The sequence below is a fragment of the Vidua chalybeata genome, chromosome 10 (assembly GCF_026979565.1).
Source record: "Vidua chalybeata isolate OUT-0048 chromosome 10, bVidCha1 merged haplotype, whole genome shotgun sequence".
Classification (NCBI taxonomy): Eukaryota; Metazoa; Chordata; class Aves; order Passeriformes; family Viduidae; genus Vidua; species Vidua chalybeata.
In genome coordinates this window covers 15,586,908-15,609,219 of record NC_071539.1, presented here as the reverse complement: position 1 = coordinate 15,609,219, position 22,312 = coordinate 15,586,908, and the positions used below count along the sequence as shown (strand labels likewise).

Here is a 22,312-nt window from a genome sequence, read left to right as displayed (position 1 = left end):
CTCAGCAGGGTGGCTGAAGAGGAACAAAAGGCTATGACACTGCTGTGTCACAGAGTGCCATGTGCCTCTCTCCAACCCTCAACTGGCGGGTGAGTGGCCAGGACTGGGCCATGTAGGGCCAGGAGTCAGGATCACTGGCTGGCTCCCCAGGGTTTCTCAGCCACTGGAAGCAGATCATGAAGTGGCCACTGTTCTAACCCTTGGCAACTGGAATATGTGGTGGGGGTTACCTGGGTGAATCCCTCGCTGTGGCAGCCTGTGGGAGCAGGGCAGCTGCAAAGGTGGGGCACTGCCCCAGGGGAAGCTCCCACGCTGGACATCCGACCTTCTGCTTTATGGCATTGGGTGAAACTTCTCAGGGAGGGCTACTTTGTTTCTTTGTCTGGACTTGGTTTTATTTGGAGCTTTATGATTTTGGTTTTGTTGGGGTTTGGGTCTTGTGGGATTTTTTTGGTTAGTTTTTTGGGTTTTTTTTTGTCCAAGGGACCAAATCTTGAAAAAATGGTGATCCTGTGCATCTTTCATTCTACTCATGGTTAAAAACTCTTATTGCTGTGGTTGCATCTGGGTTAGTGTCAAAAGGAATTCAGATGGCTTGTGTTTATAACCAGATGTAAAACTGGGCAAATTATACTTGGGATAATTCATATGTATTTGATTTCTATTGCTTAACAAGAGGATGCAAGAGAAAGCTTATTTAAAATATGTTTGCAGAAGGGCACTGAAGTCCATATACTGAGAACAATTAATGAAGGACCTCTTCTGGGATTATTAGAAAGACTACTAGGAAGACAGCAAATTATGGAAAATTAAAGATACTTGATGCAGGCCAGAAAGAGGAAAACAAAACCCAGGATGGATAATTAATGATGAAAACAAAATTATATCCTACTTGAGAAGAAAACAAACATATTCAAAGAGTCCAGGAGTACTTCTGTGAATAGAGTCTGACAACTGTAGCACTACCACTCTTTCTGTGAAGCACTGGCAATGTATCAAAATTAGTAGAAATATCATGAGCTTTAAAACAATTCCTCAGAAAAGCACAGGTGAAATGCTAAAAATGGCTATTTTGTGTTGAAAAAGGGAAGAAAAATTACTGCAGTGTCCATTGCCTTGTTATTCCTCCACTATTCCTCTGCTTCCAAACCAGCAGAGGTAACAGACTCATCAGAGCACACCTGCCCACCCCACTTCCTACAGAGACACAATAGGACCAATTTATAAATGTCATTATTGGAAGCAGTGTCAGCAAAGGTTGTGGACTGTTACCATTACAGTGACTGGTGGCTTTGTTTTACACATATGCACATTAATTTTACTTCATCTCTATAAAGCTGCCATTGATTAGATTTTCATTAGGACTCACTAAATTGCACAATACGTTTGAGTCAAGGTCTTTCCTTTAGCTTTCCACTTTCCCTGCTTCCCTTTGTCCATCAAAGCTCAAAATGATAATATTTTTCATTCTGGAGTGTTAGATAATGAAAAGACACTGTTATTTCATAAATGCCCAATAAAAAAAGCAAAACCAAATCAACCCAAACAACAGAAAGCAAGACCTATTGCAATGAAATTGCAATATGTGGTTCTGAAAGCAGGTAGTTTAGATTTCAGCTTCAGTAGAAGCCCACAAGAACTAGCTTACAGCTCTTAAAAACAAGAGTGGTGTTATTCAAGTTAATAATGAAGCAACATGGTTGGTAATTGTAGCAGATGATTTTAGGCTGCTTCTAAGCAGAAATACAGTAAGATTTGCTATACCTTTATACAGTACTCATAGACTTACAAAACCAAGCTAAAAACCCCAAACTTCAACCAAATAAACCAACATTGGTCCCCTGTTACTGGAATGGTGCTCCTTCAGGAAAGAATTAAAAGAAACAGGGTTGATGTTCAGGCCTTTTGTAGAAGACTGCAGGTGCTCAGTACTATGTGTGACGAGTTCCTCAAGCCATTTAAAATGCAGATCTCTTGACTCCACTTCCTGATATGAGTGGGTTGCTTAACCTCTATAATTTTATTCTTTGTCACTTGGCCATGATACTAGTAATAGGAATAGCTTACAGCCTCATGGGGATATAAAGAATCAGTTTATGCAATTAGAGGTTGCATCCTTCACTATTTATTGTTACCTTTCATCCCAAAGGAGCAGCAAATCCTGGTAATTTGGTTTTTTCCCATCCTTTCTCTGCACTTCCTTAACATCACCATTAATGCAGCAGTGCCAGATCCTACCCTTGGAAAACTGAGGTGGTTCCTTGGCCAGTGCCTTGCACCAGAGCTATGGAGCTGCTCCATTAGAGGTCCCTATGGGCAGGTAAAGCCAGCTTTAGCTCTGGTGAAAGCCACCTTCACCTTCAGTGCAAGACATGCCTGGCTCCAAGTGCTGATCCAGGGGATCCAAGTCAGAGCCATGGGGAAGGAGTTCCCTGCCATAGCCATGTCCTCAGTGAGACACAGCAAGTGTACCAATGTACCACCACCACCACTTAATTGTTTCCATTTCACAATAAGATGATACAAAAATTCTTGTGTCTGAGCGTGGAAAGGTGCTCATTAAAAAGTCTGTTAATTTTTATGCCTCATAAATGTAAAACACTCTTTAAGTGTGCTGTGAAAACATCGCTTTTAAAATCTGAGATATGGGACACGGAACAAATAGGATTTCAGAATAAAGCCTGGTTTCTATTATCTCAAGAATTCTGTTATTGTTAATTAATAATTCTGCTTTGCCTTTCTTTGTTTTCAAGTCTTTTCAAGGCATGCATTTCTAAAGATCTGCTGTTTTACTGCTCTCCTTTGATGAATATTTTATCACATAGTAATGAACATCTTGTAAGGCAATTGTACAGTTTACAACTGTTACACAGTGAAACATAAAGCAAGTGGGGGAAGCAAGAGCAGAATGCTATTAAACATTTAAACTTCTAGAAAAGCTGGAGTGACATAATATTAATTTATTCTAATGCCAGGCAGCATTTTGCCATTCTGCTCCTGCCTGCCACTTCCCTGAGTGGCGAGATTCGGCTGCTTGCGTGTGATCAGGTTGTTGATCACCCTTTTGGAAGCGTGGGCACGGGGGGCCGTGGTGCCAGCGAGGCCACAGCCACTGCCTGAGCTGGGCACAAAGCTCTGGCAGACCCCACACCTGCCTGTGCCTCTCTTGCTGGCACTGCAAACTTCTCCCTGCCTGACAGTCATGGCAGCTGATGCAGCACTGGATTTCATTTATCTCTGTCATGAAGAGCTATTTGGAAACCTCGTGGTGGGTTTCTGGTCTGAGCACAAGGCCATTGCCCCTCAGTGGCTGGGCACATCCCACAGATGCCCTCCTGATGCAGAACATCACCAGTGAGGGAAAGCATTTTCAACAGACATGATTTATTTACAGGCTGACAAAATGTAGGCCTTAGGGCTGAATATTAATGTAATAACCCTAACTATAATAAACCAGCTGCTTCTCAGAAGTGCTGATCTCCCACAGCTTTCAATGTCTCTAATTTTTTGCCCATTTTCTTTACTGTTCTAAAAATCAGACTGCTTTAATTTAATTTAATTTGTAGAGACAAACAACAGTCTTGTATCAAGGAGCCTTTGGAGTTAAAGTTTTGTTTCAGGATTGATTCTTCTGTTCTGCTAAAGTCAGAGACTTGCAAATTGTTTGCAAGACTTTTTTGAAGTTTTTGGGTTTTCAGGATTTCTTAAACATTCATAAGAACAGCACTACATGCAGCACTCCCCTGAGCAGTGTGCAGGTACCACTAATTTGTTGCCACCATTAGAGGATACCCCCAGGGAAGCTTCACACAGTTCAAACGCAGGAGTTTTTTCTGGTGGAGGAGCACTGGCACGTTTTTGTGGTGTGTGTTGCATGGATGCATTTAGACCATTTGCATTTTATGCCATGAGGTGCAGATAAAGTGCTAGGAAAGGTTCCTCTTCTCTTGACTCTCGCCTTCAACCCCAGTTCCAGGCTGTACGGACAGCCCCAACCTTCACCATCCCTCCTCAGTTCTGATGTTGATTTTTAATTATTTTTCTTTTCTGAGAAATGGATGGAAAAACAAGGGTTGCTCTGTGCTGGGGGAAGCACCCTCCAGAGAGGAGGCTGAGACCACTGGTCCTGGTGCAGATGTCAGGCCTGAAACAAAAGCACAGGGTGAGGTCTGCAGACTTAGCTTCACTGTTCTACTGTTCCTTAAGCTTTATTTAAAAGAAAAAAAAAAAAAAAAAAAAAAAAAAAAAAAAGCCTGTGAGAGCTGACAGAGTTGCATTGATACCTCTTAAAACATTGATCCTTGTACACAAATGCTCTGTCACGCTTTCCTGTTCTCCTGTGGTCTTGGGTTGCTGATACACTGTTCAGAAGGAAGTAGAGGGCCTAAAACCAATACTTGTGGAAATGTTCAACAGAAGGTGAGTAGGATTGTTTCTTCCCCTCAGGAGATGACAAGAGGCAGTGGCATGAGGAATCTTTTCTCAGCTAACCTCAGGAACCAATCTTGCCCCCAGACATGATGTCACCAGTTTCCAGCTGCTTGAGGCCATATTTCTTCTACAGATGCTCCTTGAGTATTAGAAACTGCTGACAAACCAGCGTTTCAAATGCTCTGGATGAATTTTGGTGTTTCTACTGGTGCAAGTCTATAGAAACCCCATCAGTAGCAAGGTAGAAGATCTGTCCATAACTCAAGTACCACTCTATGAGAAATCCTGAGAGTTTTATTTCAACACAGATTGAGTGGTAGGCCCCTATTACAGACAGTACAGAGCAGTACTTGGACACCTACAGGAAGGAAGCAAAAAATCAGCTATGATATGCTAAGTTTTCCATTTGGGGCAGACACAAGTACAAGGATACATATTCAGCTGCATAATACTGCCAGAACAGGAAAGAACAGGGTGATTTTATCCATTATCACTGTAGTAGAGTGAAGAATTTTGCATGGGGGAGTAAACAGATTTTAAACAGGTTTAAAAATTTACTACTGATTTTAAAAAAGTTGCACAGCATATGCATCACCTATTCGCTTTGCCACATATTATCTTTGCATTCAATTGTTTGATAGGGCTCACATATGAATTAGGCAGAGGAAAATGAGAATATCAGATGGCTCTAATGAGGTAGATAGGTTTAAAAAGATGTAAATACTCATATTTCCTTGGAGCAAAAGCCACTTCCAAAGACACAACAATGCACAGAACGGAGCAGTGCTCTGCCTGCTATGGTAATTCCCAGGTCCTGAGGAGCCTCATACTACATTTTACTGTGTCCTCTTACACACTACATTTACATCTGAGAAAAAATAGTACTTGCTATGCTTGAAGTGCACACAAGAATTTTTAGCTGCATACCCACATAAGTGCAGAACTGCCTTGGGTTTTCTCCTGGCATTATTCTGCCCTTGCCTGGCACCTCTGAGCTGCTTCCAGCCCAGCATTCCTGATTCACTGGAGTGAGCTGCTGGTGAAGCACAGCACACTGAGCCTTGAAGCTGTGTGAACACAGGAACGGTTTAGGAAATTGCTATCACTATCTCAGCATTTCAAATGGCATTAATCTTGAGCCCAGCATTATTGCTATTACCTTATCTCTGGAAACATCCAAAATCCAGTGCACTGAAGCCCTTTTTTTCCACAGGCTTTCAGTGGGACCCACAGGCTATCAACCTGAGCACTGAAAATCAGAGGTGGGATTAACCAAATTAAACCTTTCTCTTGACTTCCTTTGCGAGTATCTTTTGACACTTTCATGGCCACCAGCCCATCCAAAGGCAGGCAATGTCCACCAGCCCATCCAAAGACAGGAGCCAGCTCAGCACTGTTTTGCCTTTGGCTGTTGCAAATACTGTTGGAACGTGCCTGGCCACCAGGTTCACCACTCAGGGAAGCACCAATTAAGATGAAGGGTGCAAAGAGGAGAGGGGAAAGGGAAAGAAACATCTATTTTTGGACATTAAAAGAAAATTTTTTTTTAAATCACCAGTGTTGGCAAGGAAAAATATTTGATTTGAGGATTGCAAGTGAGTAATTATATTTTTAAAGCTGGCATGAAGTCTGCCCTTTGTCCCACAGGATCTAATTCAACACAAGCTGAAATCACTTGCCCATGGACTTGCACTTGGACTTTCATGTAAGTTAATACTTTACATAAAAACTTACAGCTCAAAATTACCCAATAGAAATGTTTGCAATAACTACCTTTCTATAAAAATAAGCCTCCATGTTTTTAGAAGCATTTTAAGTGTTTACTATAAAATTTTATTATATATTAAACTTAATTACCCAAATTAAATTCTCAGTTATTGTACCTGTGCATGCTGTTTTATTCTTTGCTTCAGTAATGCCAGACAGTATAGTGATTTGATTGTATTTTGAAATTTTGATTGCATTTATTCAGGTATTTCAAGCTGGTAGTGAACTAATGATAGAATCTAGTTAAGCTTTAGTATTACTGACAGCAGCCATTCAGGCTCTGTACTGCCAGTCATGGCTGGAAACACACCCTGGGATTTTTTTGAGAAAGACAGCAGTGATCAAACAAACGGGACTGTTTGCTAGGTCCTAATGTTGAATCAAAAGCAGATTTCCATTTTGAAGCCAAATCTTTCTCAAAACCAGGTTTTCATAGATGAAAACATGACATCACCTTGGGGGAAAAGGGAAAGGATACAATAAGAAATTTTAAGGCAAAAAAGCCTTATAGGTTGCCAAGTATTTGACTGCTGACAATTAATTTCATTTATGCATTTATAGAACATCTTTTACATTCTTATATGCAGTATAATAATCTCCTCCCCCCACACCCTGAGTCTCCACAGTACTAAACCATCAAAATAAGAAGTCGCATTCTTATTATTTTGATTTGAAATCTGAGTCCCCTGTTACTCTAAATGTTGTAGCAGGCATATATTTTCTGGTAAGCTCACTGATGAGCTCTGCTAGCCATACAAATAATACAAACATAATTCACTGCAAAGATATGCCCCTTTCAGAGACCACTTCATTTATTCCTTGCAGCAGCTGAAAAATCCACGCATGAAATCATGTTTTCCAGCTATGCTTTTTGTCATATTTATGGTCTCTTTGGTAAAATCAAAGGAATGCACTTCTGTGTAATGGGGCATAGTTTGAATGGGGCACAGTAACCATCATACCATAAAATTTAGAGTTGGGCTGCCTGATTACAAAAGCATGTCCTCACTCCAGCCTTTGCACAATGCAGCTGTTTAAATCACTGGGAGTTTAAAATTGGAGTCACTTGAGAACTAAAATTGCATGTGATGGCAAAATGGAAGAAGATATTAAGTTTGGGCTGCCAATTTCAGAGCAATTTCTAGAAGTCTGAGAGCTTACTGATAAAATTATGAGATGAAGAACATGCAGCAGTCATTAAACGCCTTCCCTTTTGCTTGCATCATGAGCTTTCTTATCCCAACACTTTACTGTGAGACTCCTTGGATTTAGAAACAGGTACCAACAAACGAGAACAGAGTAATGAGATTTTTGATGAATGGAGCCTTTAACTCCTGCTGGTTTTCTCCTGAGACATGCTCTCTGCTACTGCTCACTGGAACATTAATAAATGTTCATCTATTACTGTGTTGGCCAAAACCTTGCAATCCCTACTTGGTTTAAAAATGTTCATGATGTGACAATCCCATGTAAATTTCCAAGTACAACATGCTAGTGCAATGACCGTCCTCCTTTTCCTTAAGGAGATGAATCTGGAGAATGCTCCCAGGAGACCTCACTTCAGTCTTCCAGAACTTGAAGGGAACTTATAAAAAACATGGACAAACTTTTTATGGAAGAGCAGAGAGTGCTGGGAATGGTTTTAAACTTGAATAGGAGTGATTTAGATTTGATGTTAGGAAGAAATTCTTCTCTGGGAGCATGGTGAGCACTGGCAGATTCCTTGGAGAAGCTGTGGATGCCCCATCCCTGGAAGTGTCCAAGGCCAGGTTGGGTGGCAACCTGGTCTAGTGGAAAGTGTCCCTGCCCATGGCAGGGAGCTGGAACTAGATGATATTTAAGGTCTCTTCAACCAAGTAATTTATGAGTTGATGCTGAGGAAGATTTGTGCCATGGCTTAGTTTGGGCAGTGGAGCCACCTCTGATCACACCAGCTCTGGAAGGTGGATGGGAGTTGGCCAATCCCCACTACATTTCTCTCCTCTGGGAGCATGAGACAGAAAGAGGGGGAAGTGACACTTCACCAGACACTGAGTTACAATAATTGCATTGTTATAAGAAATTACAGGGGCTTTTTTTTTTTCCTTTATATTTTTCATACTCCTCCACAGAAGCACCTAAACCATGTGAGCTGCCAAGGATACTCAGGATGACATGTGACTCATTAAAACTCAATAAATGCAGGTTGAATAGCATGCTTTTGCTGTTTTTCCTAATTTCAAATGCTAAATAGCCCTATATCTTTTTCTCAAGGTAATTCCCAGTTTTCCAAAAAAAGAGAGAAGACCACACTTCCCCACCTAAATATTACATACTGAAAACTCAGTAATTTATTTTTATCAGAAATATGTAAGAAAAATAATGTGATTATCAGAGCTAATGCCAAATCACTGTCTCCTCAGGATGACATCTCAGAGGTCTCCAGATCTTGTGTCAAAGCATCAGTTATCTCCCATGCAGGGCAGTTTCTGCAGGGCAAAGGCCAGTACAGAATCTGTCCTCAACTATTTCCTGAAGCTACTCACACACTTTCCACAGGAAAAGAAGTTTAAGGATTACCAGACACCATTGCAAGACTGCTCCTTCTGGTTTTCCTATACTAATAAACCCTCAGCCCTGTTGCCAACAAAATGTCAGTAAATTCAATAGCTTCCAAAACCCTGTGTTAACTGTGGGGCATCTGCAACAGCACAGGGATGAGCAGAACAATCCTCCTTCTTTACAACCTCAAAACTGCTTTATTTGGAAATGAGTGGAAAGCCATTGCTGAACCAGAGCATCACAGGGAAATAAGGGTAGAAGACTTCTTTCTTTTTAGCAGCTAATTGATTGTAGATTTTTTTTCCATGTTTGCAGTTATTGTTTTTCTCTTTTCTATTAAATCTGGGTGTATACTACTTCAGATCATTTTGATTTCCACCTGCATGAAATGTACACACATCTTGCAAGTGACATCACCTTGCATGGTCTGACATTACTTAATCTGCAAGATTAGAGTTAATTCTCTGTTTTACCTGATTAACTTCACTGAACTGATCACACTTGCTTCTCTCTCTGGCTAAGATGTACACAGCTGCTCATCTAAAGCATACAAATTATCTCATAGCCTAGTTATGCTGCTGACACAAGGTCATGAAAAATGTGCCAACAAAACAGAATCCCCAGCGCTCCAGCAGACAACAACGAACCTCATATTTCACTATAACTTGGCAATTAAATTGGAAGAAATACCTCAGGAGAGGAGCCATTCTCCAGGATTTCAAGCAGAACAAACCACTGCTGCTGAATTAGCTGAGACCCACTGCAGCGTGCAGGCAGAATGTGAACCATGCTGAAATGCTCTGTTCTTAACCTTTGTAACAGCATAAATTAGGATTCCTGTAAGTAAGGCACAGGGAATGCTGAGATCTGCTGCACAAAACCGTGCTCAGCACAGCTCAGCATCACCTCCCCCTGCAAACAGCTGCAGCGTCACCAGCCTGCCAGGCACCCCAGCTTGTGGCCTGGCTGTCCTGGGGGCACCCCACAGCCAGGAGTGACAGGAATGTCCTTTGGGGGCACCCCACAGCCAGGAGTGACAGGAATGTCCTTTGGGGGCACCCCACAGCCAGGAGTGACAGGAATGTCCTTTGGGGGCACCCCACAGCCAGGAGTGACAGGAATGTCCTTTGGGGGCACCCCACAGCCAGCAGTGACAGGAATGTCCTGTGGGAGCACCCCACAGGCAGCAGTGACAGGAATGTCCTGTGGGAGCACCCCACAGGCAGCGGTGACAGGAATGTCCCGTGGGAGCACCCCACAGGCAGCGGTGACAGGAATGTCCCGTGGGAGCACCCCACAGGCAGCACTGACAGGAATGTCCTGTGGGAGCACCCCACAGGCAGCGGTGACAGCGCTGTCCTGGCCCCACATGTGTTCCTGCATGCCCGCTCTGGCTGGTGCCCCAAACACACGTGAGCCCACTGGGACCATCACCCTGACACCAAGGCATTAATGACCCGAGGTAGGAACGAGGTGGATGCAGACCTGTAATGAGTCAATTATCAAACGCCGGGCAATTAGTGGCAGTTAAACTCCTGCAGAGTGCAGGAAGGAGCCTTTCCCTCTCTGCTCAGCACAGCCCAGTGCATTACCGTACACACACTTCCACAGCACTGGTAAAGAACAATGTATTTTTCTGACAGGCCACACAAATTTGATCAGAGCACACTACCTGCGGAAGACACTGCAATGGCCCAGGGAGCAGAGCAGAGCTCACTGGAAGTGACAGCCACCTCCTACAGGGACACCAATGACAGGCAGAGCAGGACAGCCAGGCTGGGGCAGAACAGTGGGTGCAGGGATCCCGCAGCTCCTCTCACACAGACCTGCCTCCAGCTCATGCCAGGTCATTCCTCTGCTACCCAACAGAAAGGACTGTTAGAAACAGGGAAGGGAGGCACAAATGCTGCTATTCTGTGTGGCCAGAGCTGACTCAAAAAGACACAAAGAAACTTACCTGGAAACCCCAGAGAAAATCAGGTCCCAACCCATTTAGGAGAGCCTGGGCAGATAGCATGGTCTATTCGTTTCAGATTTCACCTGTTCCTGCGTTGGAAGAGGTCTGACATATTTTATGGACACAAAAATATCTTGCAGTTGACTATCATCATTTAATCTAATTTTTCCTTTCTAGAAGAGTTTCCTTTGAAGTTCCTCTGTGTATTTCATTATTGTCTTGGGATCTGGAAAAGCTGTTGTTACTTGAAACCATGAGATCTGGAATCCATTAAAGATGAGACTGAGCCAGGGAGCACTGGCATGGTACTGAGCACTCAACCACAACAATTTAACCCAACTGTGCAAGAAAACCTTGATTAATTATATCCTCAGTAATTATGTCTAAAACTATTTCTACTCTCTAAATGAGAGGTAACTAAATTGAAATAACAAATTTGAAATAGGAATAACACACTTTATCACATTCACATGACCTATATAAACTGTATAAAATTACAACTGACTAAGAATGAAATCCACTCCTGTCCATCATTCTCAGAAAATCTATACTGCCCGCAGGAAAACATACCAGCCACATGATGCATTATTCATGGGATTATAATGTTTCCTCTCTTTCCAAGAGCAGTAAGATTTGCAGGAAAATAACAGAGTATGTAAAGTACAATGCAAATCAAAGCCTAAGAGGTAAAAGTTACCACCTAGTGCTATCTTCCCACTCCAGTGGTGGAAGTTGGGAAGGAGAGAGATGGTCCAGTCTGCACAGTGACTGTCCCCTGGGGAAGGGACATTCTGGGGAAGGGTGATTCTGCACCTTGTGACAGGTACAGCAATTAAGAGTCACTCCTTTGCCATCAGAGCTGGGACCTTGCTGTGCCCTCCCACCCTCTCTCCCAGGATTAAGAGGGCTTAACCAGCCCATTGCCAGTTCATCCCATTTGCAGCACAGTCAGCAAGTGCATCACACCTGTGCTTCCAACACATCCCATAACCCTTCCCAAACTTCAAGCAAAACAAAGCAAATGTTCTGCACTGCAGCACAGGGGCACAGTACCACTGACTGTGTCCTGCTGGGGCGGGAGGGACCAACCCCTGGACAACCTTGCCTTTCCCCAGCCAGCCATGATCACTGGCACATTGAGAGAGAGGAAGCATTTTAATGGAGTTCAACAAAAAAGGAACTTTTAAAAACACCCTGTATCTGTTTAAAATTACATTAGAAGAAAGGTATAATGACTGTCTCTACTTTCACTAAAGGATATATTCTCTTACTGTAAACTCTGGTCTACAGGACAACAATCATACATTTAAGTTACCATTTCCCAATTACATGCAAATTAATAACTCACTGCCACAGGGAAAAATGAGCCCAACCACGTATCATTCTTAGAGCAGCTAATTGGGCATGGAGTGGGATAGCTCTGGTGGTAAACGGTAAATAATGCATATGGTACATCAAATTTTGCAGGTAGGTAGACAGTTTAATTTGCTTCCTACTGAAAAAGGGAGAACCTTTTAATGAGTAAAACATTCATCTCAAGACTAACATGCAAGACTGCCTTCACACATCCACCTACTGTTACATATGTCCATCATACAGAGAATATTTAACACAGATCACATTTCAAGGTGTGTGTGTGGATATGTATGAACAGATATATCCATACATGTGTATACAGACACACAGAGAACCTTACAATTAAAATAAAATTCACTGTGAATTCACTGGTATAGAAGTCTCAAAACTTCTGAGAATAACGTATTTAAAGTTTTCTAAGAGACTGATAAGGGGTTGCCACTGTATCAAAGGCTTCTGAATCACATACCATTTATCTGTAAGTTTTAGGAAAATTAAATGAAAGTCACTGGCAAAATCCAACTGCTTTTTCATGTAAAACTGAAGTCATTCCCTACAAAAAAGCTAAGGAGTGCAACCAGCTGCAGAGGGTTTTGTTTTGGGGAGGTTTTTGTTGTGTTTTTGGTTATTTCTTTTTTTTTTTTTTTTAACAAAACAAAACATTCAGCTGTTCCTCAGAGCCTTTGAGTTTAAACATGAAAGAAATGACTCTCTGCCTTTCTCCCTCCCCCTGGGCTAGAACCCCCATGCACATCTAAGCAATTCTCATGCAATCTATGCTCACTAATGCGGAGTGTTGCTCTCCCCATGGCACAACCGCCATTCACTCATAGCTCCACAGAAGACTTGGTAGGAACAGAAGATATTTAGACTTCAGAGCTTGAAAACCAAACAAATTTATTCTCTACAGAGTAACAGTTTCTCTTTCTTAAGACAGTTAGAAAAATTGTGAAAATCGCCTTGACATAACCGTGGTGATGCTATGTAGTGGTGTTGAGGCGTAACGACCTAAATGCTTTTTCCACACTCCTAATAACGCACAGACACGCGGACCCTTTCCACTCTCCCCTCAAAGCACAAGAGGGAAATAAATCCTTCACATGTTTTCCTGGCTGACACTGAAGGAACTCATCAACCCACAGCGGGATGCAGTGAGATCCAAAACTGGACTCTTTGTAGTTGAACAGGAACAACTTTAGCCAACTGGAAATTACTCCTGATGGAAACTTTGTGATTTTTCTTTTCCAGCAGATTAATTGAAGTAAAAGTTTAATTTAATATTTCATTCCAGTATCTACTGGCAACTGATAATCAGTGATAACTGCTATGCTAGCAATTCACAATTGAAAGCATTTTTCCTTGCAAATAGCATCACACATTTGGAATTGATAATGCAGAGAGATTTGGCCTGAATTCCAAATTATCTAAGGATCCAAACTCATGATACTGATTATTTTTCAAATCTCATGTTTTCAAAGACAAACTGCAGTTCACATTCCCTCATATTCTCTTGCATGTTTGAACTATTAGAAAATAGCTGGTTCATGTTTCAAAGGGTCTGATTTTCTAATAAAAGGTCTAGAATTTTCTCCTTTATATTTTATTTTTATAATGAAAAATTCTCAGCTAATCCAGAGCCTCCAATCACTTAGGAATTATAACAGATACCACAGTATCAAATGTCTTTGGGAGAACTCCCCAGCCTACTGTAAATCAGTACATCTGTAAAACAGAAACGTAGACTGTCCTGTGTAAGAAAATAAAAATGAAAAGACAACAGTAAAAACCCCAGCAAAGGTATTCTTCATTCAATCCACTGGCAGGTGACTTAGGGAGACAGCATAATTTCATCAGGTCCCAGCACATTACAGGAAAGGCAATTAAAAATCAAATTATCATAGAATTATAGAATTGTTTAGGTCAGAAAAGATCTTTCGGACTCTCAAGCCCAAATGTTAACCCAGCACTGCCAAGCCCACCACTAAACCATGTCCTTAAGCCCCACATCTACACGGCTTTTAAATACCTCCAGGGATGGTGACTCCACCATTTACCTGAGTGGCCTGTTCCAGTGCTTGACAACCCTTCTGGGGAAGAAACTTTCCCTAATATTCAATCTAAACATCCCCTGGCACAGCCTGAGGCCATTTTCTCTTGTCCTATCACTTGTTACCTGGGACAAGAATCCAATTCCCACTCAGCCACAACCTCCTGTCAGGGAGTTGTAAAAAATGGTGAGGTCCCCCTGAGTCTCCTCTCTCCAGTTCCCTCAGCTGCTCCTCACCAGATTTGTGCTCCAGACCCTTCCCAGCTCCATTGCCCTTCTCTGGACACACTCCAGCACCTCAATGTTGTATAGTGAGGGACCCAAAATTGGACACAATACTCCCAAGGTGCAGCCTCAGCAGGGCCCAGCACTGGGGGACAGTCACTGCCCCGGTGCTGCTGCCACACCACTGCTGACAACATTTCTGTGTAGCTGTGCTCTGGCCTGGACTGGAGGGTGAGAAGGGCAGACTATGCCAGCCAGAAAGATCACACCCATCCCATGACAGGAAGACATCCCACTCTCTGAAGTATTTGCTCCAGAAATGGAAATCCCAAACTCAAAACACCCACTGCAGTTCTCTGTAGGGCTGGCAGGAGGCACCTCAGCTCCTGTGTGAGGTGGGCTGGGAATCTCCTGCCCCTTCCACACTCCACTAGCCCTTGGCCAAGAGCTGGGGCTCACACATGAACCCCTCTGCTGTCAGCAGGGACATCTGGGTGAGAGGGTGGAATGAGGGAGTCCACACACCCATTCATAGCAGCTTTGGTGGCAGAGCATCCAAACAAGTCAGGAAACTAACATATGACTACAGCTCTGAGCAAAAGAAAATAGTTTGTTAAAAGTTGAAGGAAATTTTGCCTAATTCTGCCTTTGATCAAAAAGGCAACTATATACACAGCAGGACCCATACATATATATATATATTTTTGTTTTACCAGCATATAGCCCATACATGACACCCCACTTCCAAGTACACATTGTGGGAAGAAAAAGAGAATTAATTTTTTAGATCTGTATTTGGAAACACTGGGTCATCCAAAGATTCAGAGAAAAACTGGAAACTGCCAGCCTGGTAGTGTATTCCTCATCCTGCCATCAAATGCCCTACCTGAACCATGCTGTGATTTCTGTAAGCAAGGCAATACTGCTCCCACTCAGCAGAGCTCATTTCAGCTGGTCAGGTTGGGAAGGGGGAATATCTCTGCCACCTCCTGCTAAGCAAAAATTATAAATCATGTCCCCACTCCACAAAGTAAAAAAAAAAAAAAAAAAAAAACCAACCCCCAACCAACCAACCCAAAATAATCAAAACCAACCACCGAACCAATAAAAACCACAAAAAAACCCAACAGCCAATGAAGACACAATACCCCCCCAAAATCAAAACAAAACCTCACAGCAATAATCAACCTAAATATTGAAATTAAAATTATATTGTTAACAGCAATTCCCATGAAGACTGATGCAATAATTAAATGGAAATAAATTAACATTTTCATTCCACTAAATGAAATAAACACAGAACCCACACACACAAAACCACAGAGTTTACATTGGAAAGACAGCTTAAAACTAACAAGGTTTAACTCAAAACTTTTTTTATTAAAGTATGAATGCATTTATGCTGGAGAACAGTTTACTTACATTGTAAAGCAACAGGCATATTTTCAAGAGGTGTGGGCCCTCCTCAATACATCTCCATGCTCAATCTACATGCTTTACCACTGGACTCGCACATACACTCTCACATACAAACACAGAGACACAAAACACAGACACAGAGCTATCTGCTTGGATTAGCTTTCTTTTAAGGCTTCTGTAAGGTGCCCTAGTGCCCCTAACATTACCATAGTTACAAACAAAATTGTACAAAGGAGCAGCATTACTTGCAAACTATTGATCTGCTCTCAGCCTTAAAAAATATCAAGTGAAACAAGTTTTTCCTTTATTTGAGTTTTATTAAACATCTGCATTTAAGAAAGGCATGACTGTATATCTGTGAACAAGGAAAGATATGGGAATCTTAACATGAGGTTCTCAACCAGAACAATGTTCAAACCTGACCTCCTTTGATCTTTACAGCGAGGCAGCCCTGTGTGGTGAGACAGTGCAGCTCCATCCCACCAGGGTCGCTCAACCAGCAATGCGGAAAGGGGAGCACAGAGCTGTGCCCACCGTGCTTGGATCTCGTCACACCTGAGGTTGATGAGAAGTCACAGTTCTACCACTGACACACCCAAGTGTCCCTCAGCTCTTCCCAGCGGGCTCCCTCCTGTGGAGCACATCAGGGTAGGATAATGCACAGACAGCAGGGCTGACTTGCTGAACCCCCAGCCACCAGGGAGTATTTCTGCCCTCCCCTTTTTGGTATCCTGCAGTACATAGTCTGAAACTGCAACTACTGGTGTTGGGTGAAAGACGTGGCAGCCAGTATATTAAGAAAATAGGTACAACGAATAAAATAAAGGATAGCATATGATATAATGTGTACATACAAGCATCTTTCATTTTTTATCTGTGAAATGTGAATTAACTGCAGAATGCCAGGCCATTAGTCTAAAAGGCTGTGTATGGCTGTCTCAGCCTACGTACGGTCAAAGGATCTGTGTGATGTATCACGGGGAAAGATTCTTCGGGAACCATTAGGGCTTTGCAGGCCTACTTGCTCTTGTGCATCAGCAGCAGCCTGCAGCTAGGAATGCCAGAGAAGCAACTAATAAAATTGCCTGACCAGACTCATAAGACAAACAGGAATGACTATACTTTATGGTATGCACTTGAACTACAGAGACGAGAAAGGGACAGTGATGGGAGGGTGACAGAGGTGGGGGAGGGAGATCTTTTTCTCACTTTTACAACAGCAGCAGATTTCAATGCAACGTAATTACTTTAATGATGCATATCTGTAGGTACAAATTGCTCTTCTGATTTAAAAAGCTGGTCAGACAAGTGTTTGGCAGTCCTTTCATTACCCAGTTTCAATTGTTGCTTATTCATCTATCAGCTCTCATTCCCTAAGCCATTTCTGCCTTTGCTGAACTGTGAATGAGTTCAGTCAGCCATCGTCAGATTCAAATTCATGAGACACTTCCTCCGATGAGCTGTTCCTGTGGATCCGGCCATCGCTTTTCATGCTGTGAAAAGTCTTCTTAAAGGCCTCCATCATGGCATGGGCCAGCTTCTTGGCCTCCAGCTTGCTCTCACACTCCACAGCGTGGCAGTCCATCTGGTAGGACAGGTCATCGTTGATCTCCCGATAGACCCAAGCGAAGATGTTTGGGCTGACGTTGTGGTCAGCAGTGCAGTAGGCTATACGTGCTACCTGAAAGGTATCCATGTGCACTGTCGCCTCACCTTTGAGGTCCAGATGATGCAGCCAGACTTGGAAAGGGCGAATTTCCAGAAGGGCATTAGCTGGGTAAACATCCTCCCTGGTGAGCGTGTGCTTCTTCCACAATTCAATGACCGGTTTTTCTGTGCAGCCTGACAAAAATTGCATCCCTGTTGTGGAAACCTTACCCAAATATGTAACCTGCAAAGAAGAGCAAAGATAGGTGAAAACACAGACAGCAGACTCTGGTGGTACTTTCTGCCATCCTGCAGAGTTTCATTGAGGAAATAAAAGCAAACACCTCCCCTCACAAACTCCCAGATTTCCACATCATTTTCCGTAAAACAATTTTCAAACTGCTTTCCAAATATTTGCTTTTGCAAATGCTGATTTTAATCATTCAAACCCAGAGATTAAAAGTCTGAGTTTTAAGGCATTCCACTTTTTTCACCTCCCCTAGACAGCCCAGCCTTAGAGCCCATGACTACCCCAAGCTCATCTTAGCAAGTGCAAGTGCCATTGGAGCAGGTCCCAGGTAGTTGTGATGCAAACCACCTCTTTTTTTCCTTCATACTTTATTCAGATTATTTATCTGTATCATATTTCAAACATTAGTATTAGGGAGATGGAGTAATTCTCAGTTTGATAATGCAAGGCTGAAGTGGGTCAGAAAAGCATGATCACAGTAGAAGATTTTAAACTGTTTGAATGTTTCTGTTCCAAAATGATCCTTTTTTTCCACCACTTCTGCTACTTCTACTTAAGTATTAATCCACTAATAGCTCAAAGCTGTTCAAAACTTTATCTTTGAGCAGGGCTGAGATATTTATTACATCAATTTAAGAAAATATGCTGTTAAAAAATCTAGTAATAAATCTACCTCAGTTAAATCACATCATCTCTCTGCTTTCCTGTCTAGTCCTTTTGAGTAAATACCCCTGTTAGGCAATCAGCACAGGAAAGCAAGGTGGTTTTAGTGCCTTTACAGAAATTTGTACACCAAATATCAAATTCACTAGGAAGTCCACATCAAAATTCTGTATTAAGCCTGTGCAGAAACATTCCCCTAAATCTGTGCAGCTACTAATGAGGCTTCCTTCCCCTTACAGCTGAATGGAAGATTATTTTATCTGAGAAAAGGGATTTTCTCCAGGAAAGACAGGTCAGTGCCACATAAATACAATTATGTAGATTATTCTATTTATTGCTGTTGTCAGGATGGTGCATTTAAGAACAACTATACGAAAGCAAAATTGTTCTTCATTTATCTCTTGCAGCAGTAACTGCTTGAGACAGAATCTTTTACTCCTTGCTTGATGTCTTATAACCTCCTCTACATTTTACTCAAGGCATTTGGAGGAAAAAGTATTCACATGCACTTTTCAAACTAATTTCTTCAAAATTCTGCATTAAACCCATGGTATAGGTTATTTTTATGTTGTAAATGTGTTAAGAAATGTAAAGAAAAAACATGGAATTTCCACATTTAAGCACATTTAAAAAATCATAACCACAAGAAACACAGGATTTGTAATCCATGCAAATAAAATCTTCCACAAGAAAAATATTTTGCTGCAAGTTTCACACGTTTTGTTAAACTCAGAGGCCTAAATTAAGCCATAATTAAGAAAAAAAACTTATGAAACTTTATTGGAAGTCTGTGTGGCTTAATCATGCTTGCCAAAAAAGCAATTTCATAGCACTGACATTTCAAAATGGGAAGTCTTATTCTTTGCCTATAAATATTAATGATTTGCACTGGGAATACATTGAATCTTATAAACCTTTGTATTTTTTTTGGAACAGTGGGAAACACAACAGCTAGAACAGTTAACAAGGCAAGACCTACCAGTGTTTTGCCTTATTTTATTTTATTAGTGATGAGAGTTGAGTTCCCTAAAGTACTGTAGAAAAACTTAAAAGAAAACCTCAGAGTTCACAATGCCAACTAAACACATACAAACAGCATATCCAGGACCAAAGAGGAATGTGTCTACAGCATACTGGGGTGTATTTCAACATATATCCAAAGTCAGATTGCTTTGAACGGAGCAAGATCATTGTGCAAATTTGCACATTCATTACATTCTCCAAAGGTTTGCTCAGCACTGCTTCATACTCACAAGTCAGCTAACAAAAGTCAAACACTGTAAACTGACACATGGGGTCAAATTCAAAGCCCATTGCAGCATCAGAAGTCCTTCACTAACTTCAAAGAGATTTGCACAAAGACTTTAAACCCCGAGGAACAGCGAAATAGCCTCTTGCAATCGTCACTGCCCAAATACAGCTTTGAATCCCTGGCTGCAGGACAGAGCTGCCACTATGGCAACATTTGTCCCCTCAGCTGCTGTTTGGAGAAGCCCAGTGTCACCTGGAGACTGCAGAAATCAGCACCTCTCATGAGTGCACAAGAGGGGATGCAGGGAATTGTTTCACTACTGGCTTGTCCTAAAGAGGAAGCTTCTGCCAGCTCATGAGCTGCCCTGAGCAGCAGCACGAGGATAGGGAGAGGGGAGGAAAGCAAAGGCAATTCCATCCCAGGCAGTCAGTGTTGCTGAGCTCTGTGCTGCAAATTCACCCCAGCACAAAGCATCAGCTTCTGAGCATGGGCAACTCCCAAGTGATGCTCGGACACCATCAGCAGCCAAGGAGCAAGACCAGAGTAAGCTGTCACACAGCAGCATAAATTGAATTTAATGTTCTCCTCTGTTCCTCTGCAACACTTAACTGCAACCCCCTGTTGGCCATCAATCCTTGTGTGTGGCCAGCTTAAGAGTGAAGCTACAAAAAGTAATGGACTTCTCTAAAATAAAGTAGTTGTATTTTAAGGAAAAAAAAAAAACAAAAAACAACAGTGAATTACTCTGTAAGCAGCCAATGCAAAACTAACTAATAATAAGGATGGAATTCTGGTTTATCAAAATGGGATGTACTAGTCTGATTTACTGTCCCAGTTCTGTCACAGTATAACTGTGTAGGAACCTTCGGAAAGTTGCTTCTTTTAACATCACTTTGAACCTCCATTATATAAATCTCATTTTCCTTTGAGGACACGATCATAAATATTTATAAGGTGTTTAGACATTACAATAAGGAGCTCAAGGGAAAGAATAAACAAAGCCTCAACTTTAAAGTTTCTCCTGCACTGTGTCTTATATAGAAACATCTACATATACTAGTGCTGTTACTTTTTGGGGTTTAAAAATGAATTATCTTTTCCTATTTGAGATACAAGCATTTGACAAGAGTAGAATCACTGAAGCTCTTGGTGAAGACAGATGTCTAACACTGCATCACAGCATGGTCCTCTGCCAAAACACAACAGGGAGACAGGGGCTGGTGAGACACCTCCACTCTCTGACCCACAGAAAGGTACTTCTCCCTGAGCTCGGAGTTACAAGGTTATTCCACAAGCAGTGCTCCCTGCCTTTTGGCTCCTGCCTCGACACATCTCACAGCATACCCACCTTTGTTTAAATGCTCAGAAACCACTGACCACACCATTACAGTGAAGCTAGTACAGTACAACCATCTTCCTTTTCAATTTCCAAGTCTGTCAACCAAAGGTCAAAGAACAGATAATTCCTTTCCTTATCAGATGGAAAAGAAAGCTATTTTGAGGCAAAAATTCCCACTGGTGGTCTTTTCCTTTTAAATTATTGATATCTCATCAGTGTGAAGCCAGCAGGTATTATAAAAAAAGACCCTGATAAAACCCAGAATTTCATCTTTAATAATCCTGTGAATGAGATGTGAAGGGCACAGAAAGGCATTAGTAGTAGCAGCAGTAGTGATGTTGTTATAGTTATCATTGCACAAAACAAAAACTCTCTGAACTGCCTGAACAGCGTCAACTCCACAGCTTTACTGACCAGAGAGTGATCATTGACAAAGACAGGCAAAGCCACAGTGCAGGCTGAAAGCCACATCTGCCCGAATACAGCTCTGAGCACCAGCAAAAGTTCACCAGGACTGAATAATGTTTTTTCTTCCTCTGAAACTCTGGAAGTCACTTGGCAGCAAACATCAGTCCAGGAAAATTACTTATTTGTGCAAGTGTGGCATGTCCTATAGTAGGTGTCATGCTATACACAGTGAGGCCAGGACCTTTATTCCCTCCCTTCTAGGAGGGAACAAGCTGCCTGGGGAAGTGGCAGAGTCATCATCCCTGGAAGTTTTCAAGAAACTTGGCACAAAATGCCATGGTTTAGTTGACAAGGTGATGTTTGGTCAAAGGGTGGATTTGATGATCTTGGAAGTCTTTTCCAATCTTAATGATTCCATGATTCTATGATTCTAGCTTCAGTGCAAGGCAGAGTAGCTACAGATTGGTTGTAACAACTAAATTATGGTCAAGCTGTTGCAGCCTTTACTTGTTTTGGATACTGTATTTTAAGCGAGAAAAGGAATGCAAATTCAGCTCAATGCCACTGTGTTAACCTTAAGCAGTGAAGGCATTTCCTATCATATCTCCTACCAGGGATAAGAGTATATTTCTTTATAGCCCTTTTAGTCCTTTGGTTTGTGTGTTCCATCTGTTCCACAAATTTCTGGAATATACATATACACCTCACAAAAATTTCTTGTGCATGTTAAAAATTATCCGCATTATTTCCAGCCTTTCTATGGCAAATTTCATCTTCTGGCAAGCCACTGTCACCAAGCATGACATAAAATACTCTTGAGGCTTCAGCACCTCTATGCTTGCAAGCATCCAAATCTTTTGTAAAAGCCAAGATGTTCTGAAGAGCTCCTTATTTCACCCTAGAGATTCGCCAACACCAGTGTCAGTATCTGGCAAAACCATCCTCAACTGAAAAATGCTGTGCCTTTGCCCTTTTGTAATGCAGCTACACCCATGTGACACATAGAGATG

General features: G+C 41.9%; 1 protein-coding gene across 3 annotated transcripts in view; it reads right to left on the bottom strand.

Moving 5' to 3' along the window:
* Positions 1–15,683: 15,683 nt before the first annotated feature.
* PID1 (phosphotyrosine interaction domain containing 1) overlaps positions 15,684–22,312 on the bottom strand; it is an 85,190-nt gene continuing 78,561 nt past the window's right edge. For all 3 annotated transcript variants that reach the window (XM_053952341.1, XM_053952340.1, XM_053952343.1), the window contains exon 3: positions 15,684–17,634. In XM_053952341.1, coding sequence (XP_053808316.1) covers positions 17,158–17,634 — 477 coding nt within the window. In that variant the 3' untranslated portion in view covers positions 15,684–17,157. The remainder of the gene's footprint in view (positions 17,635–22,312) is intronic.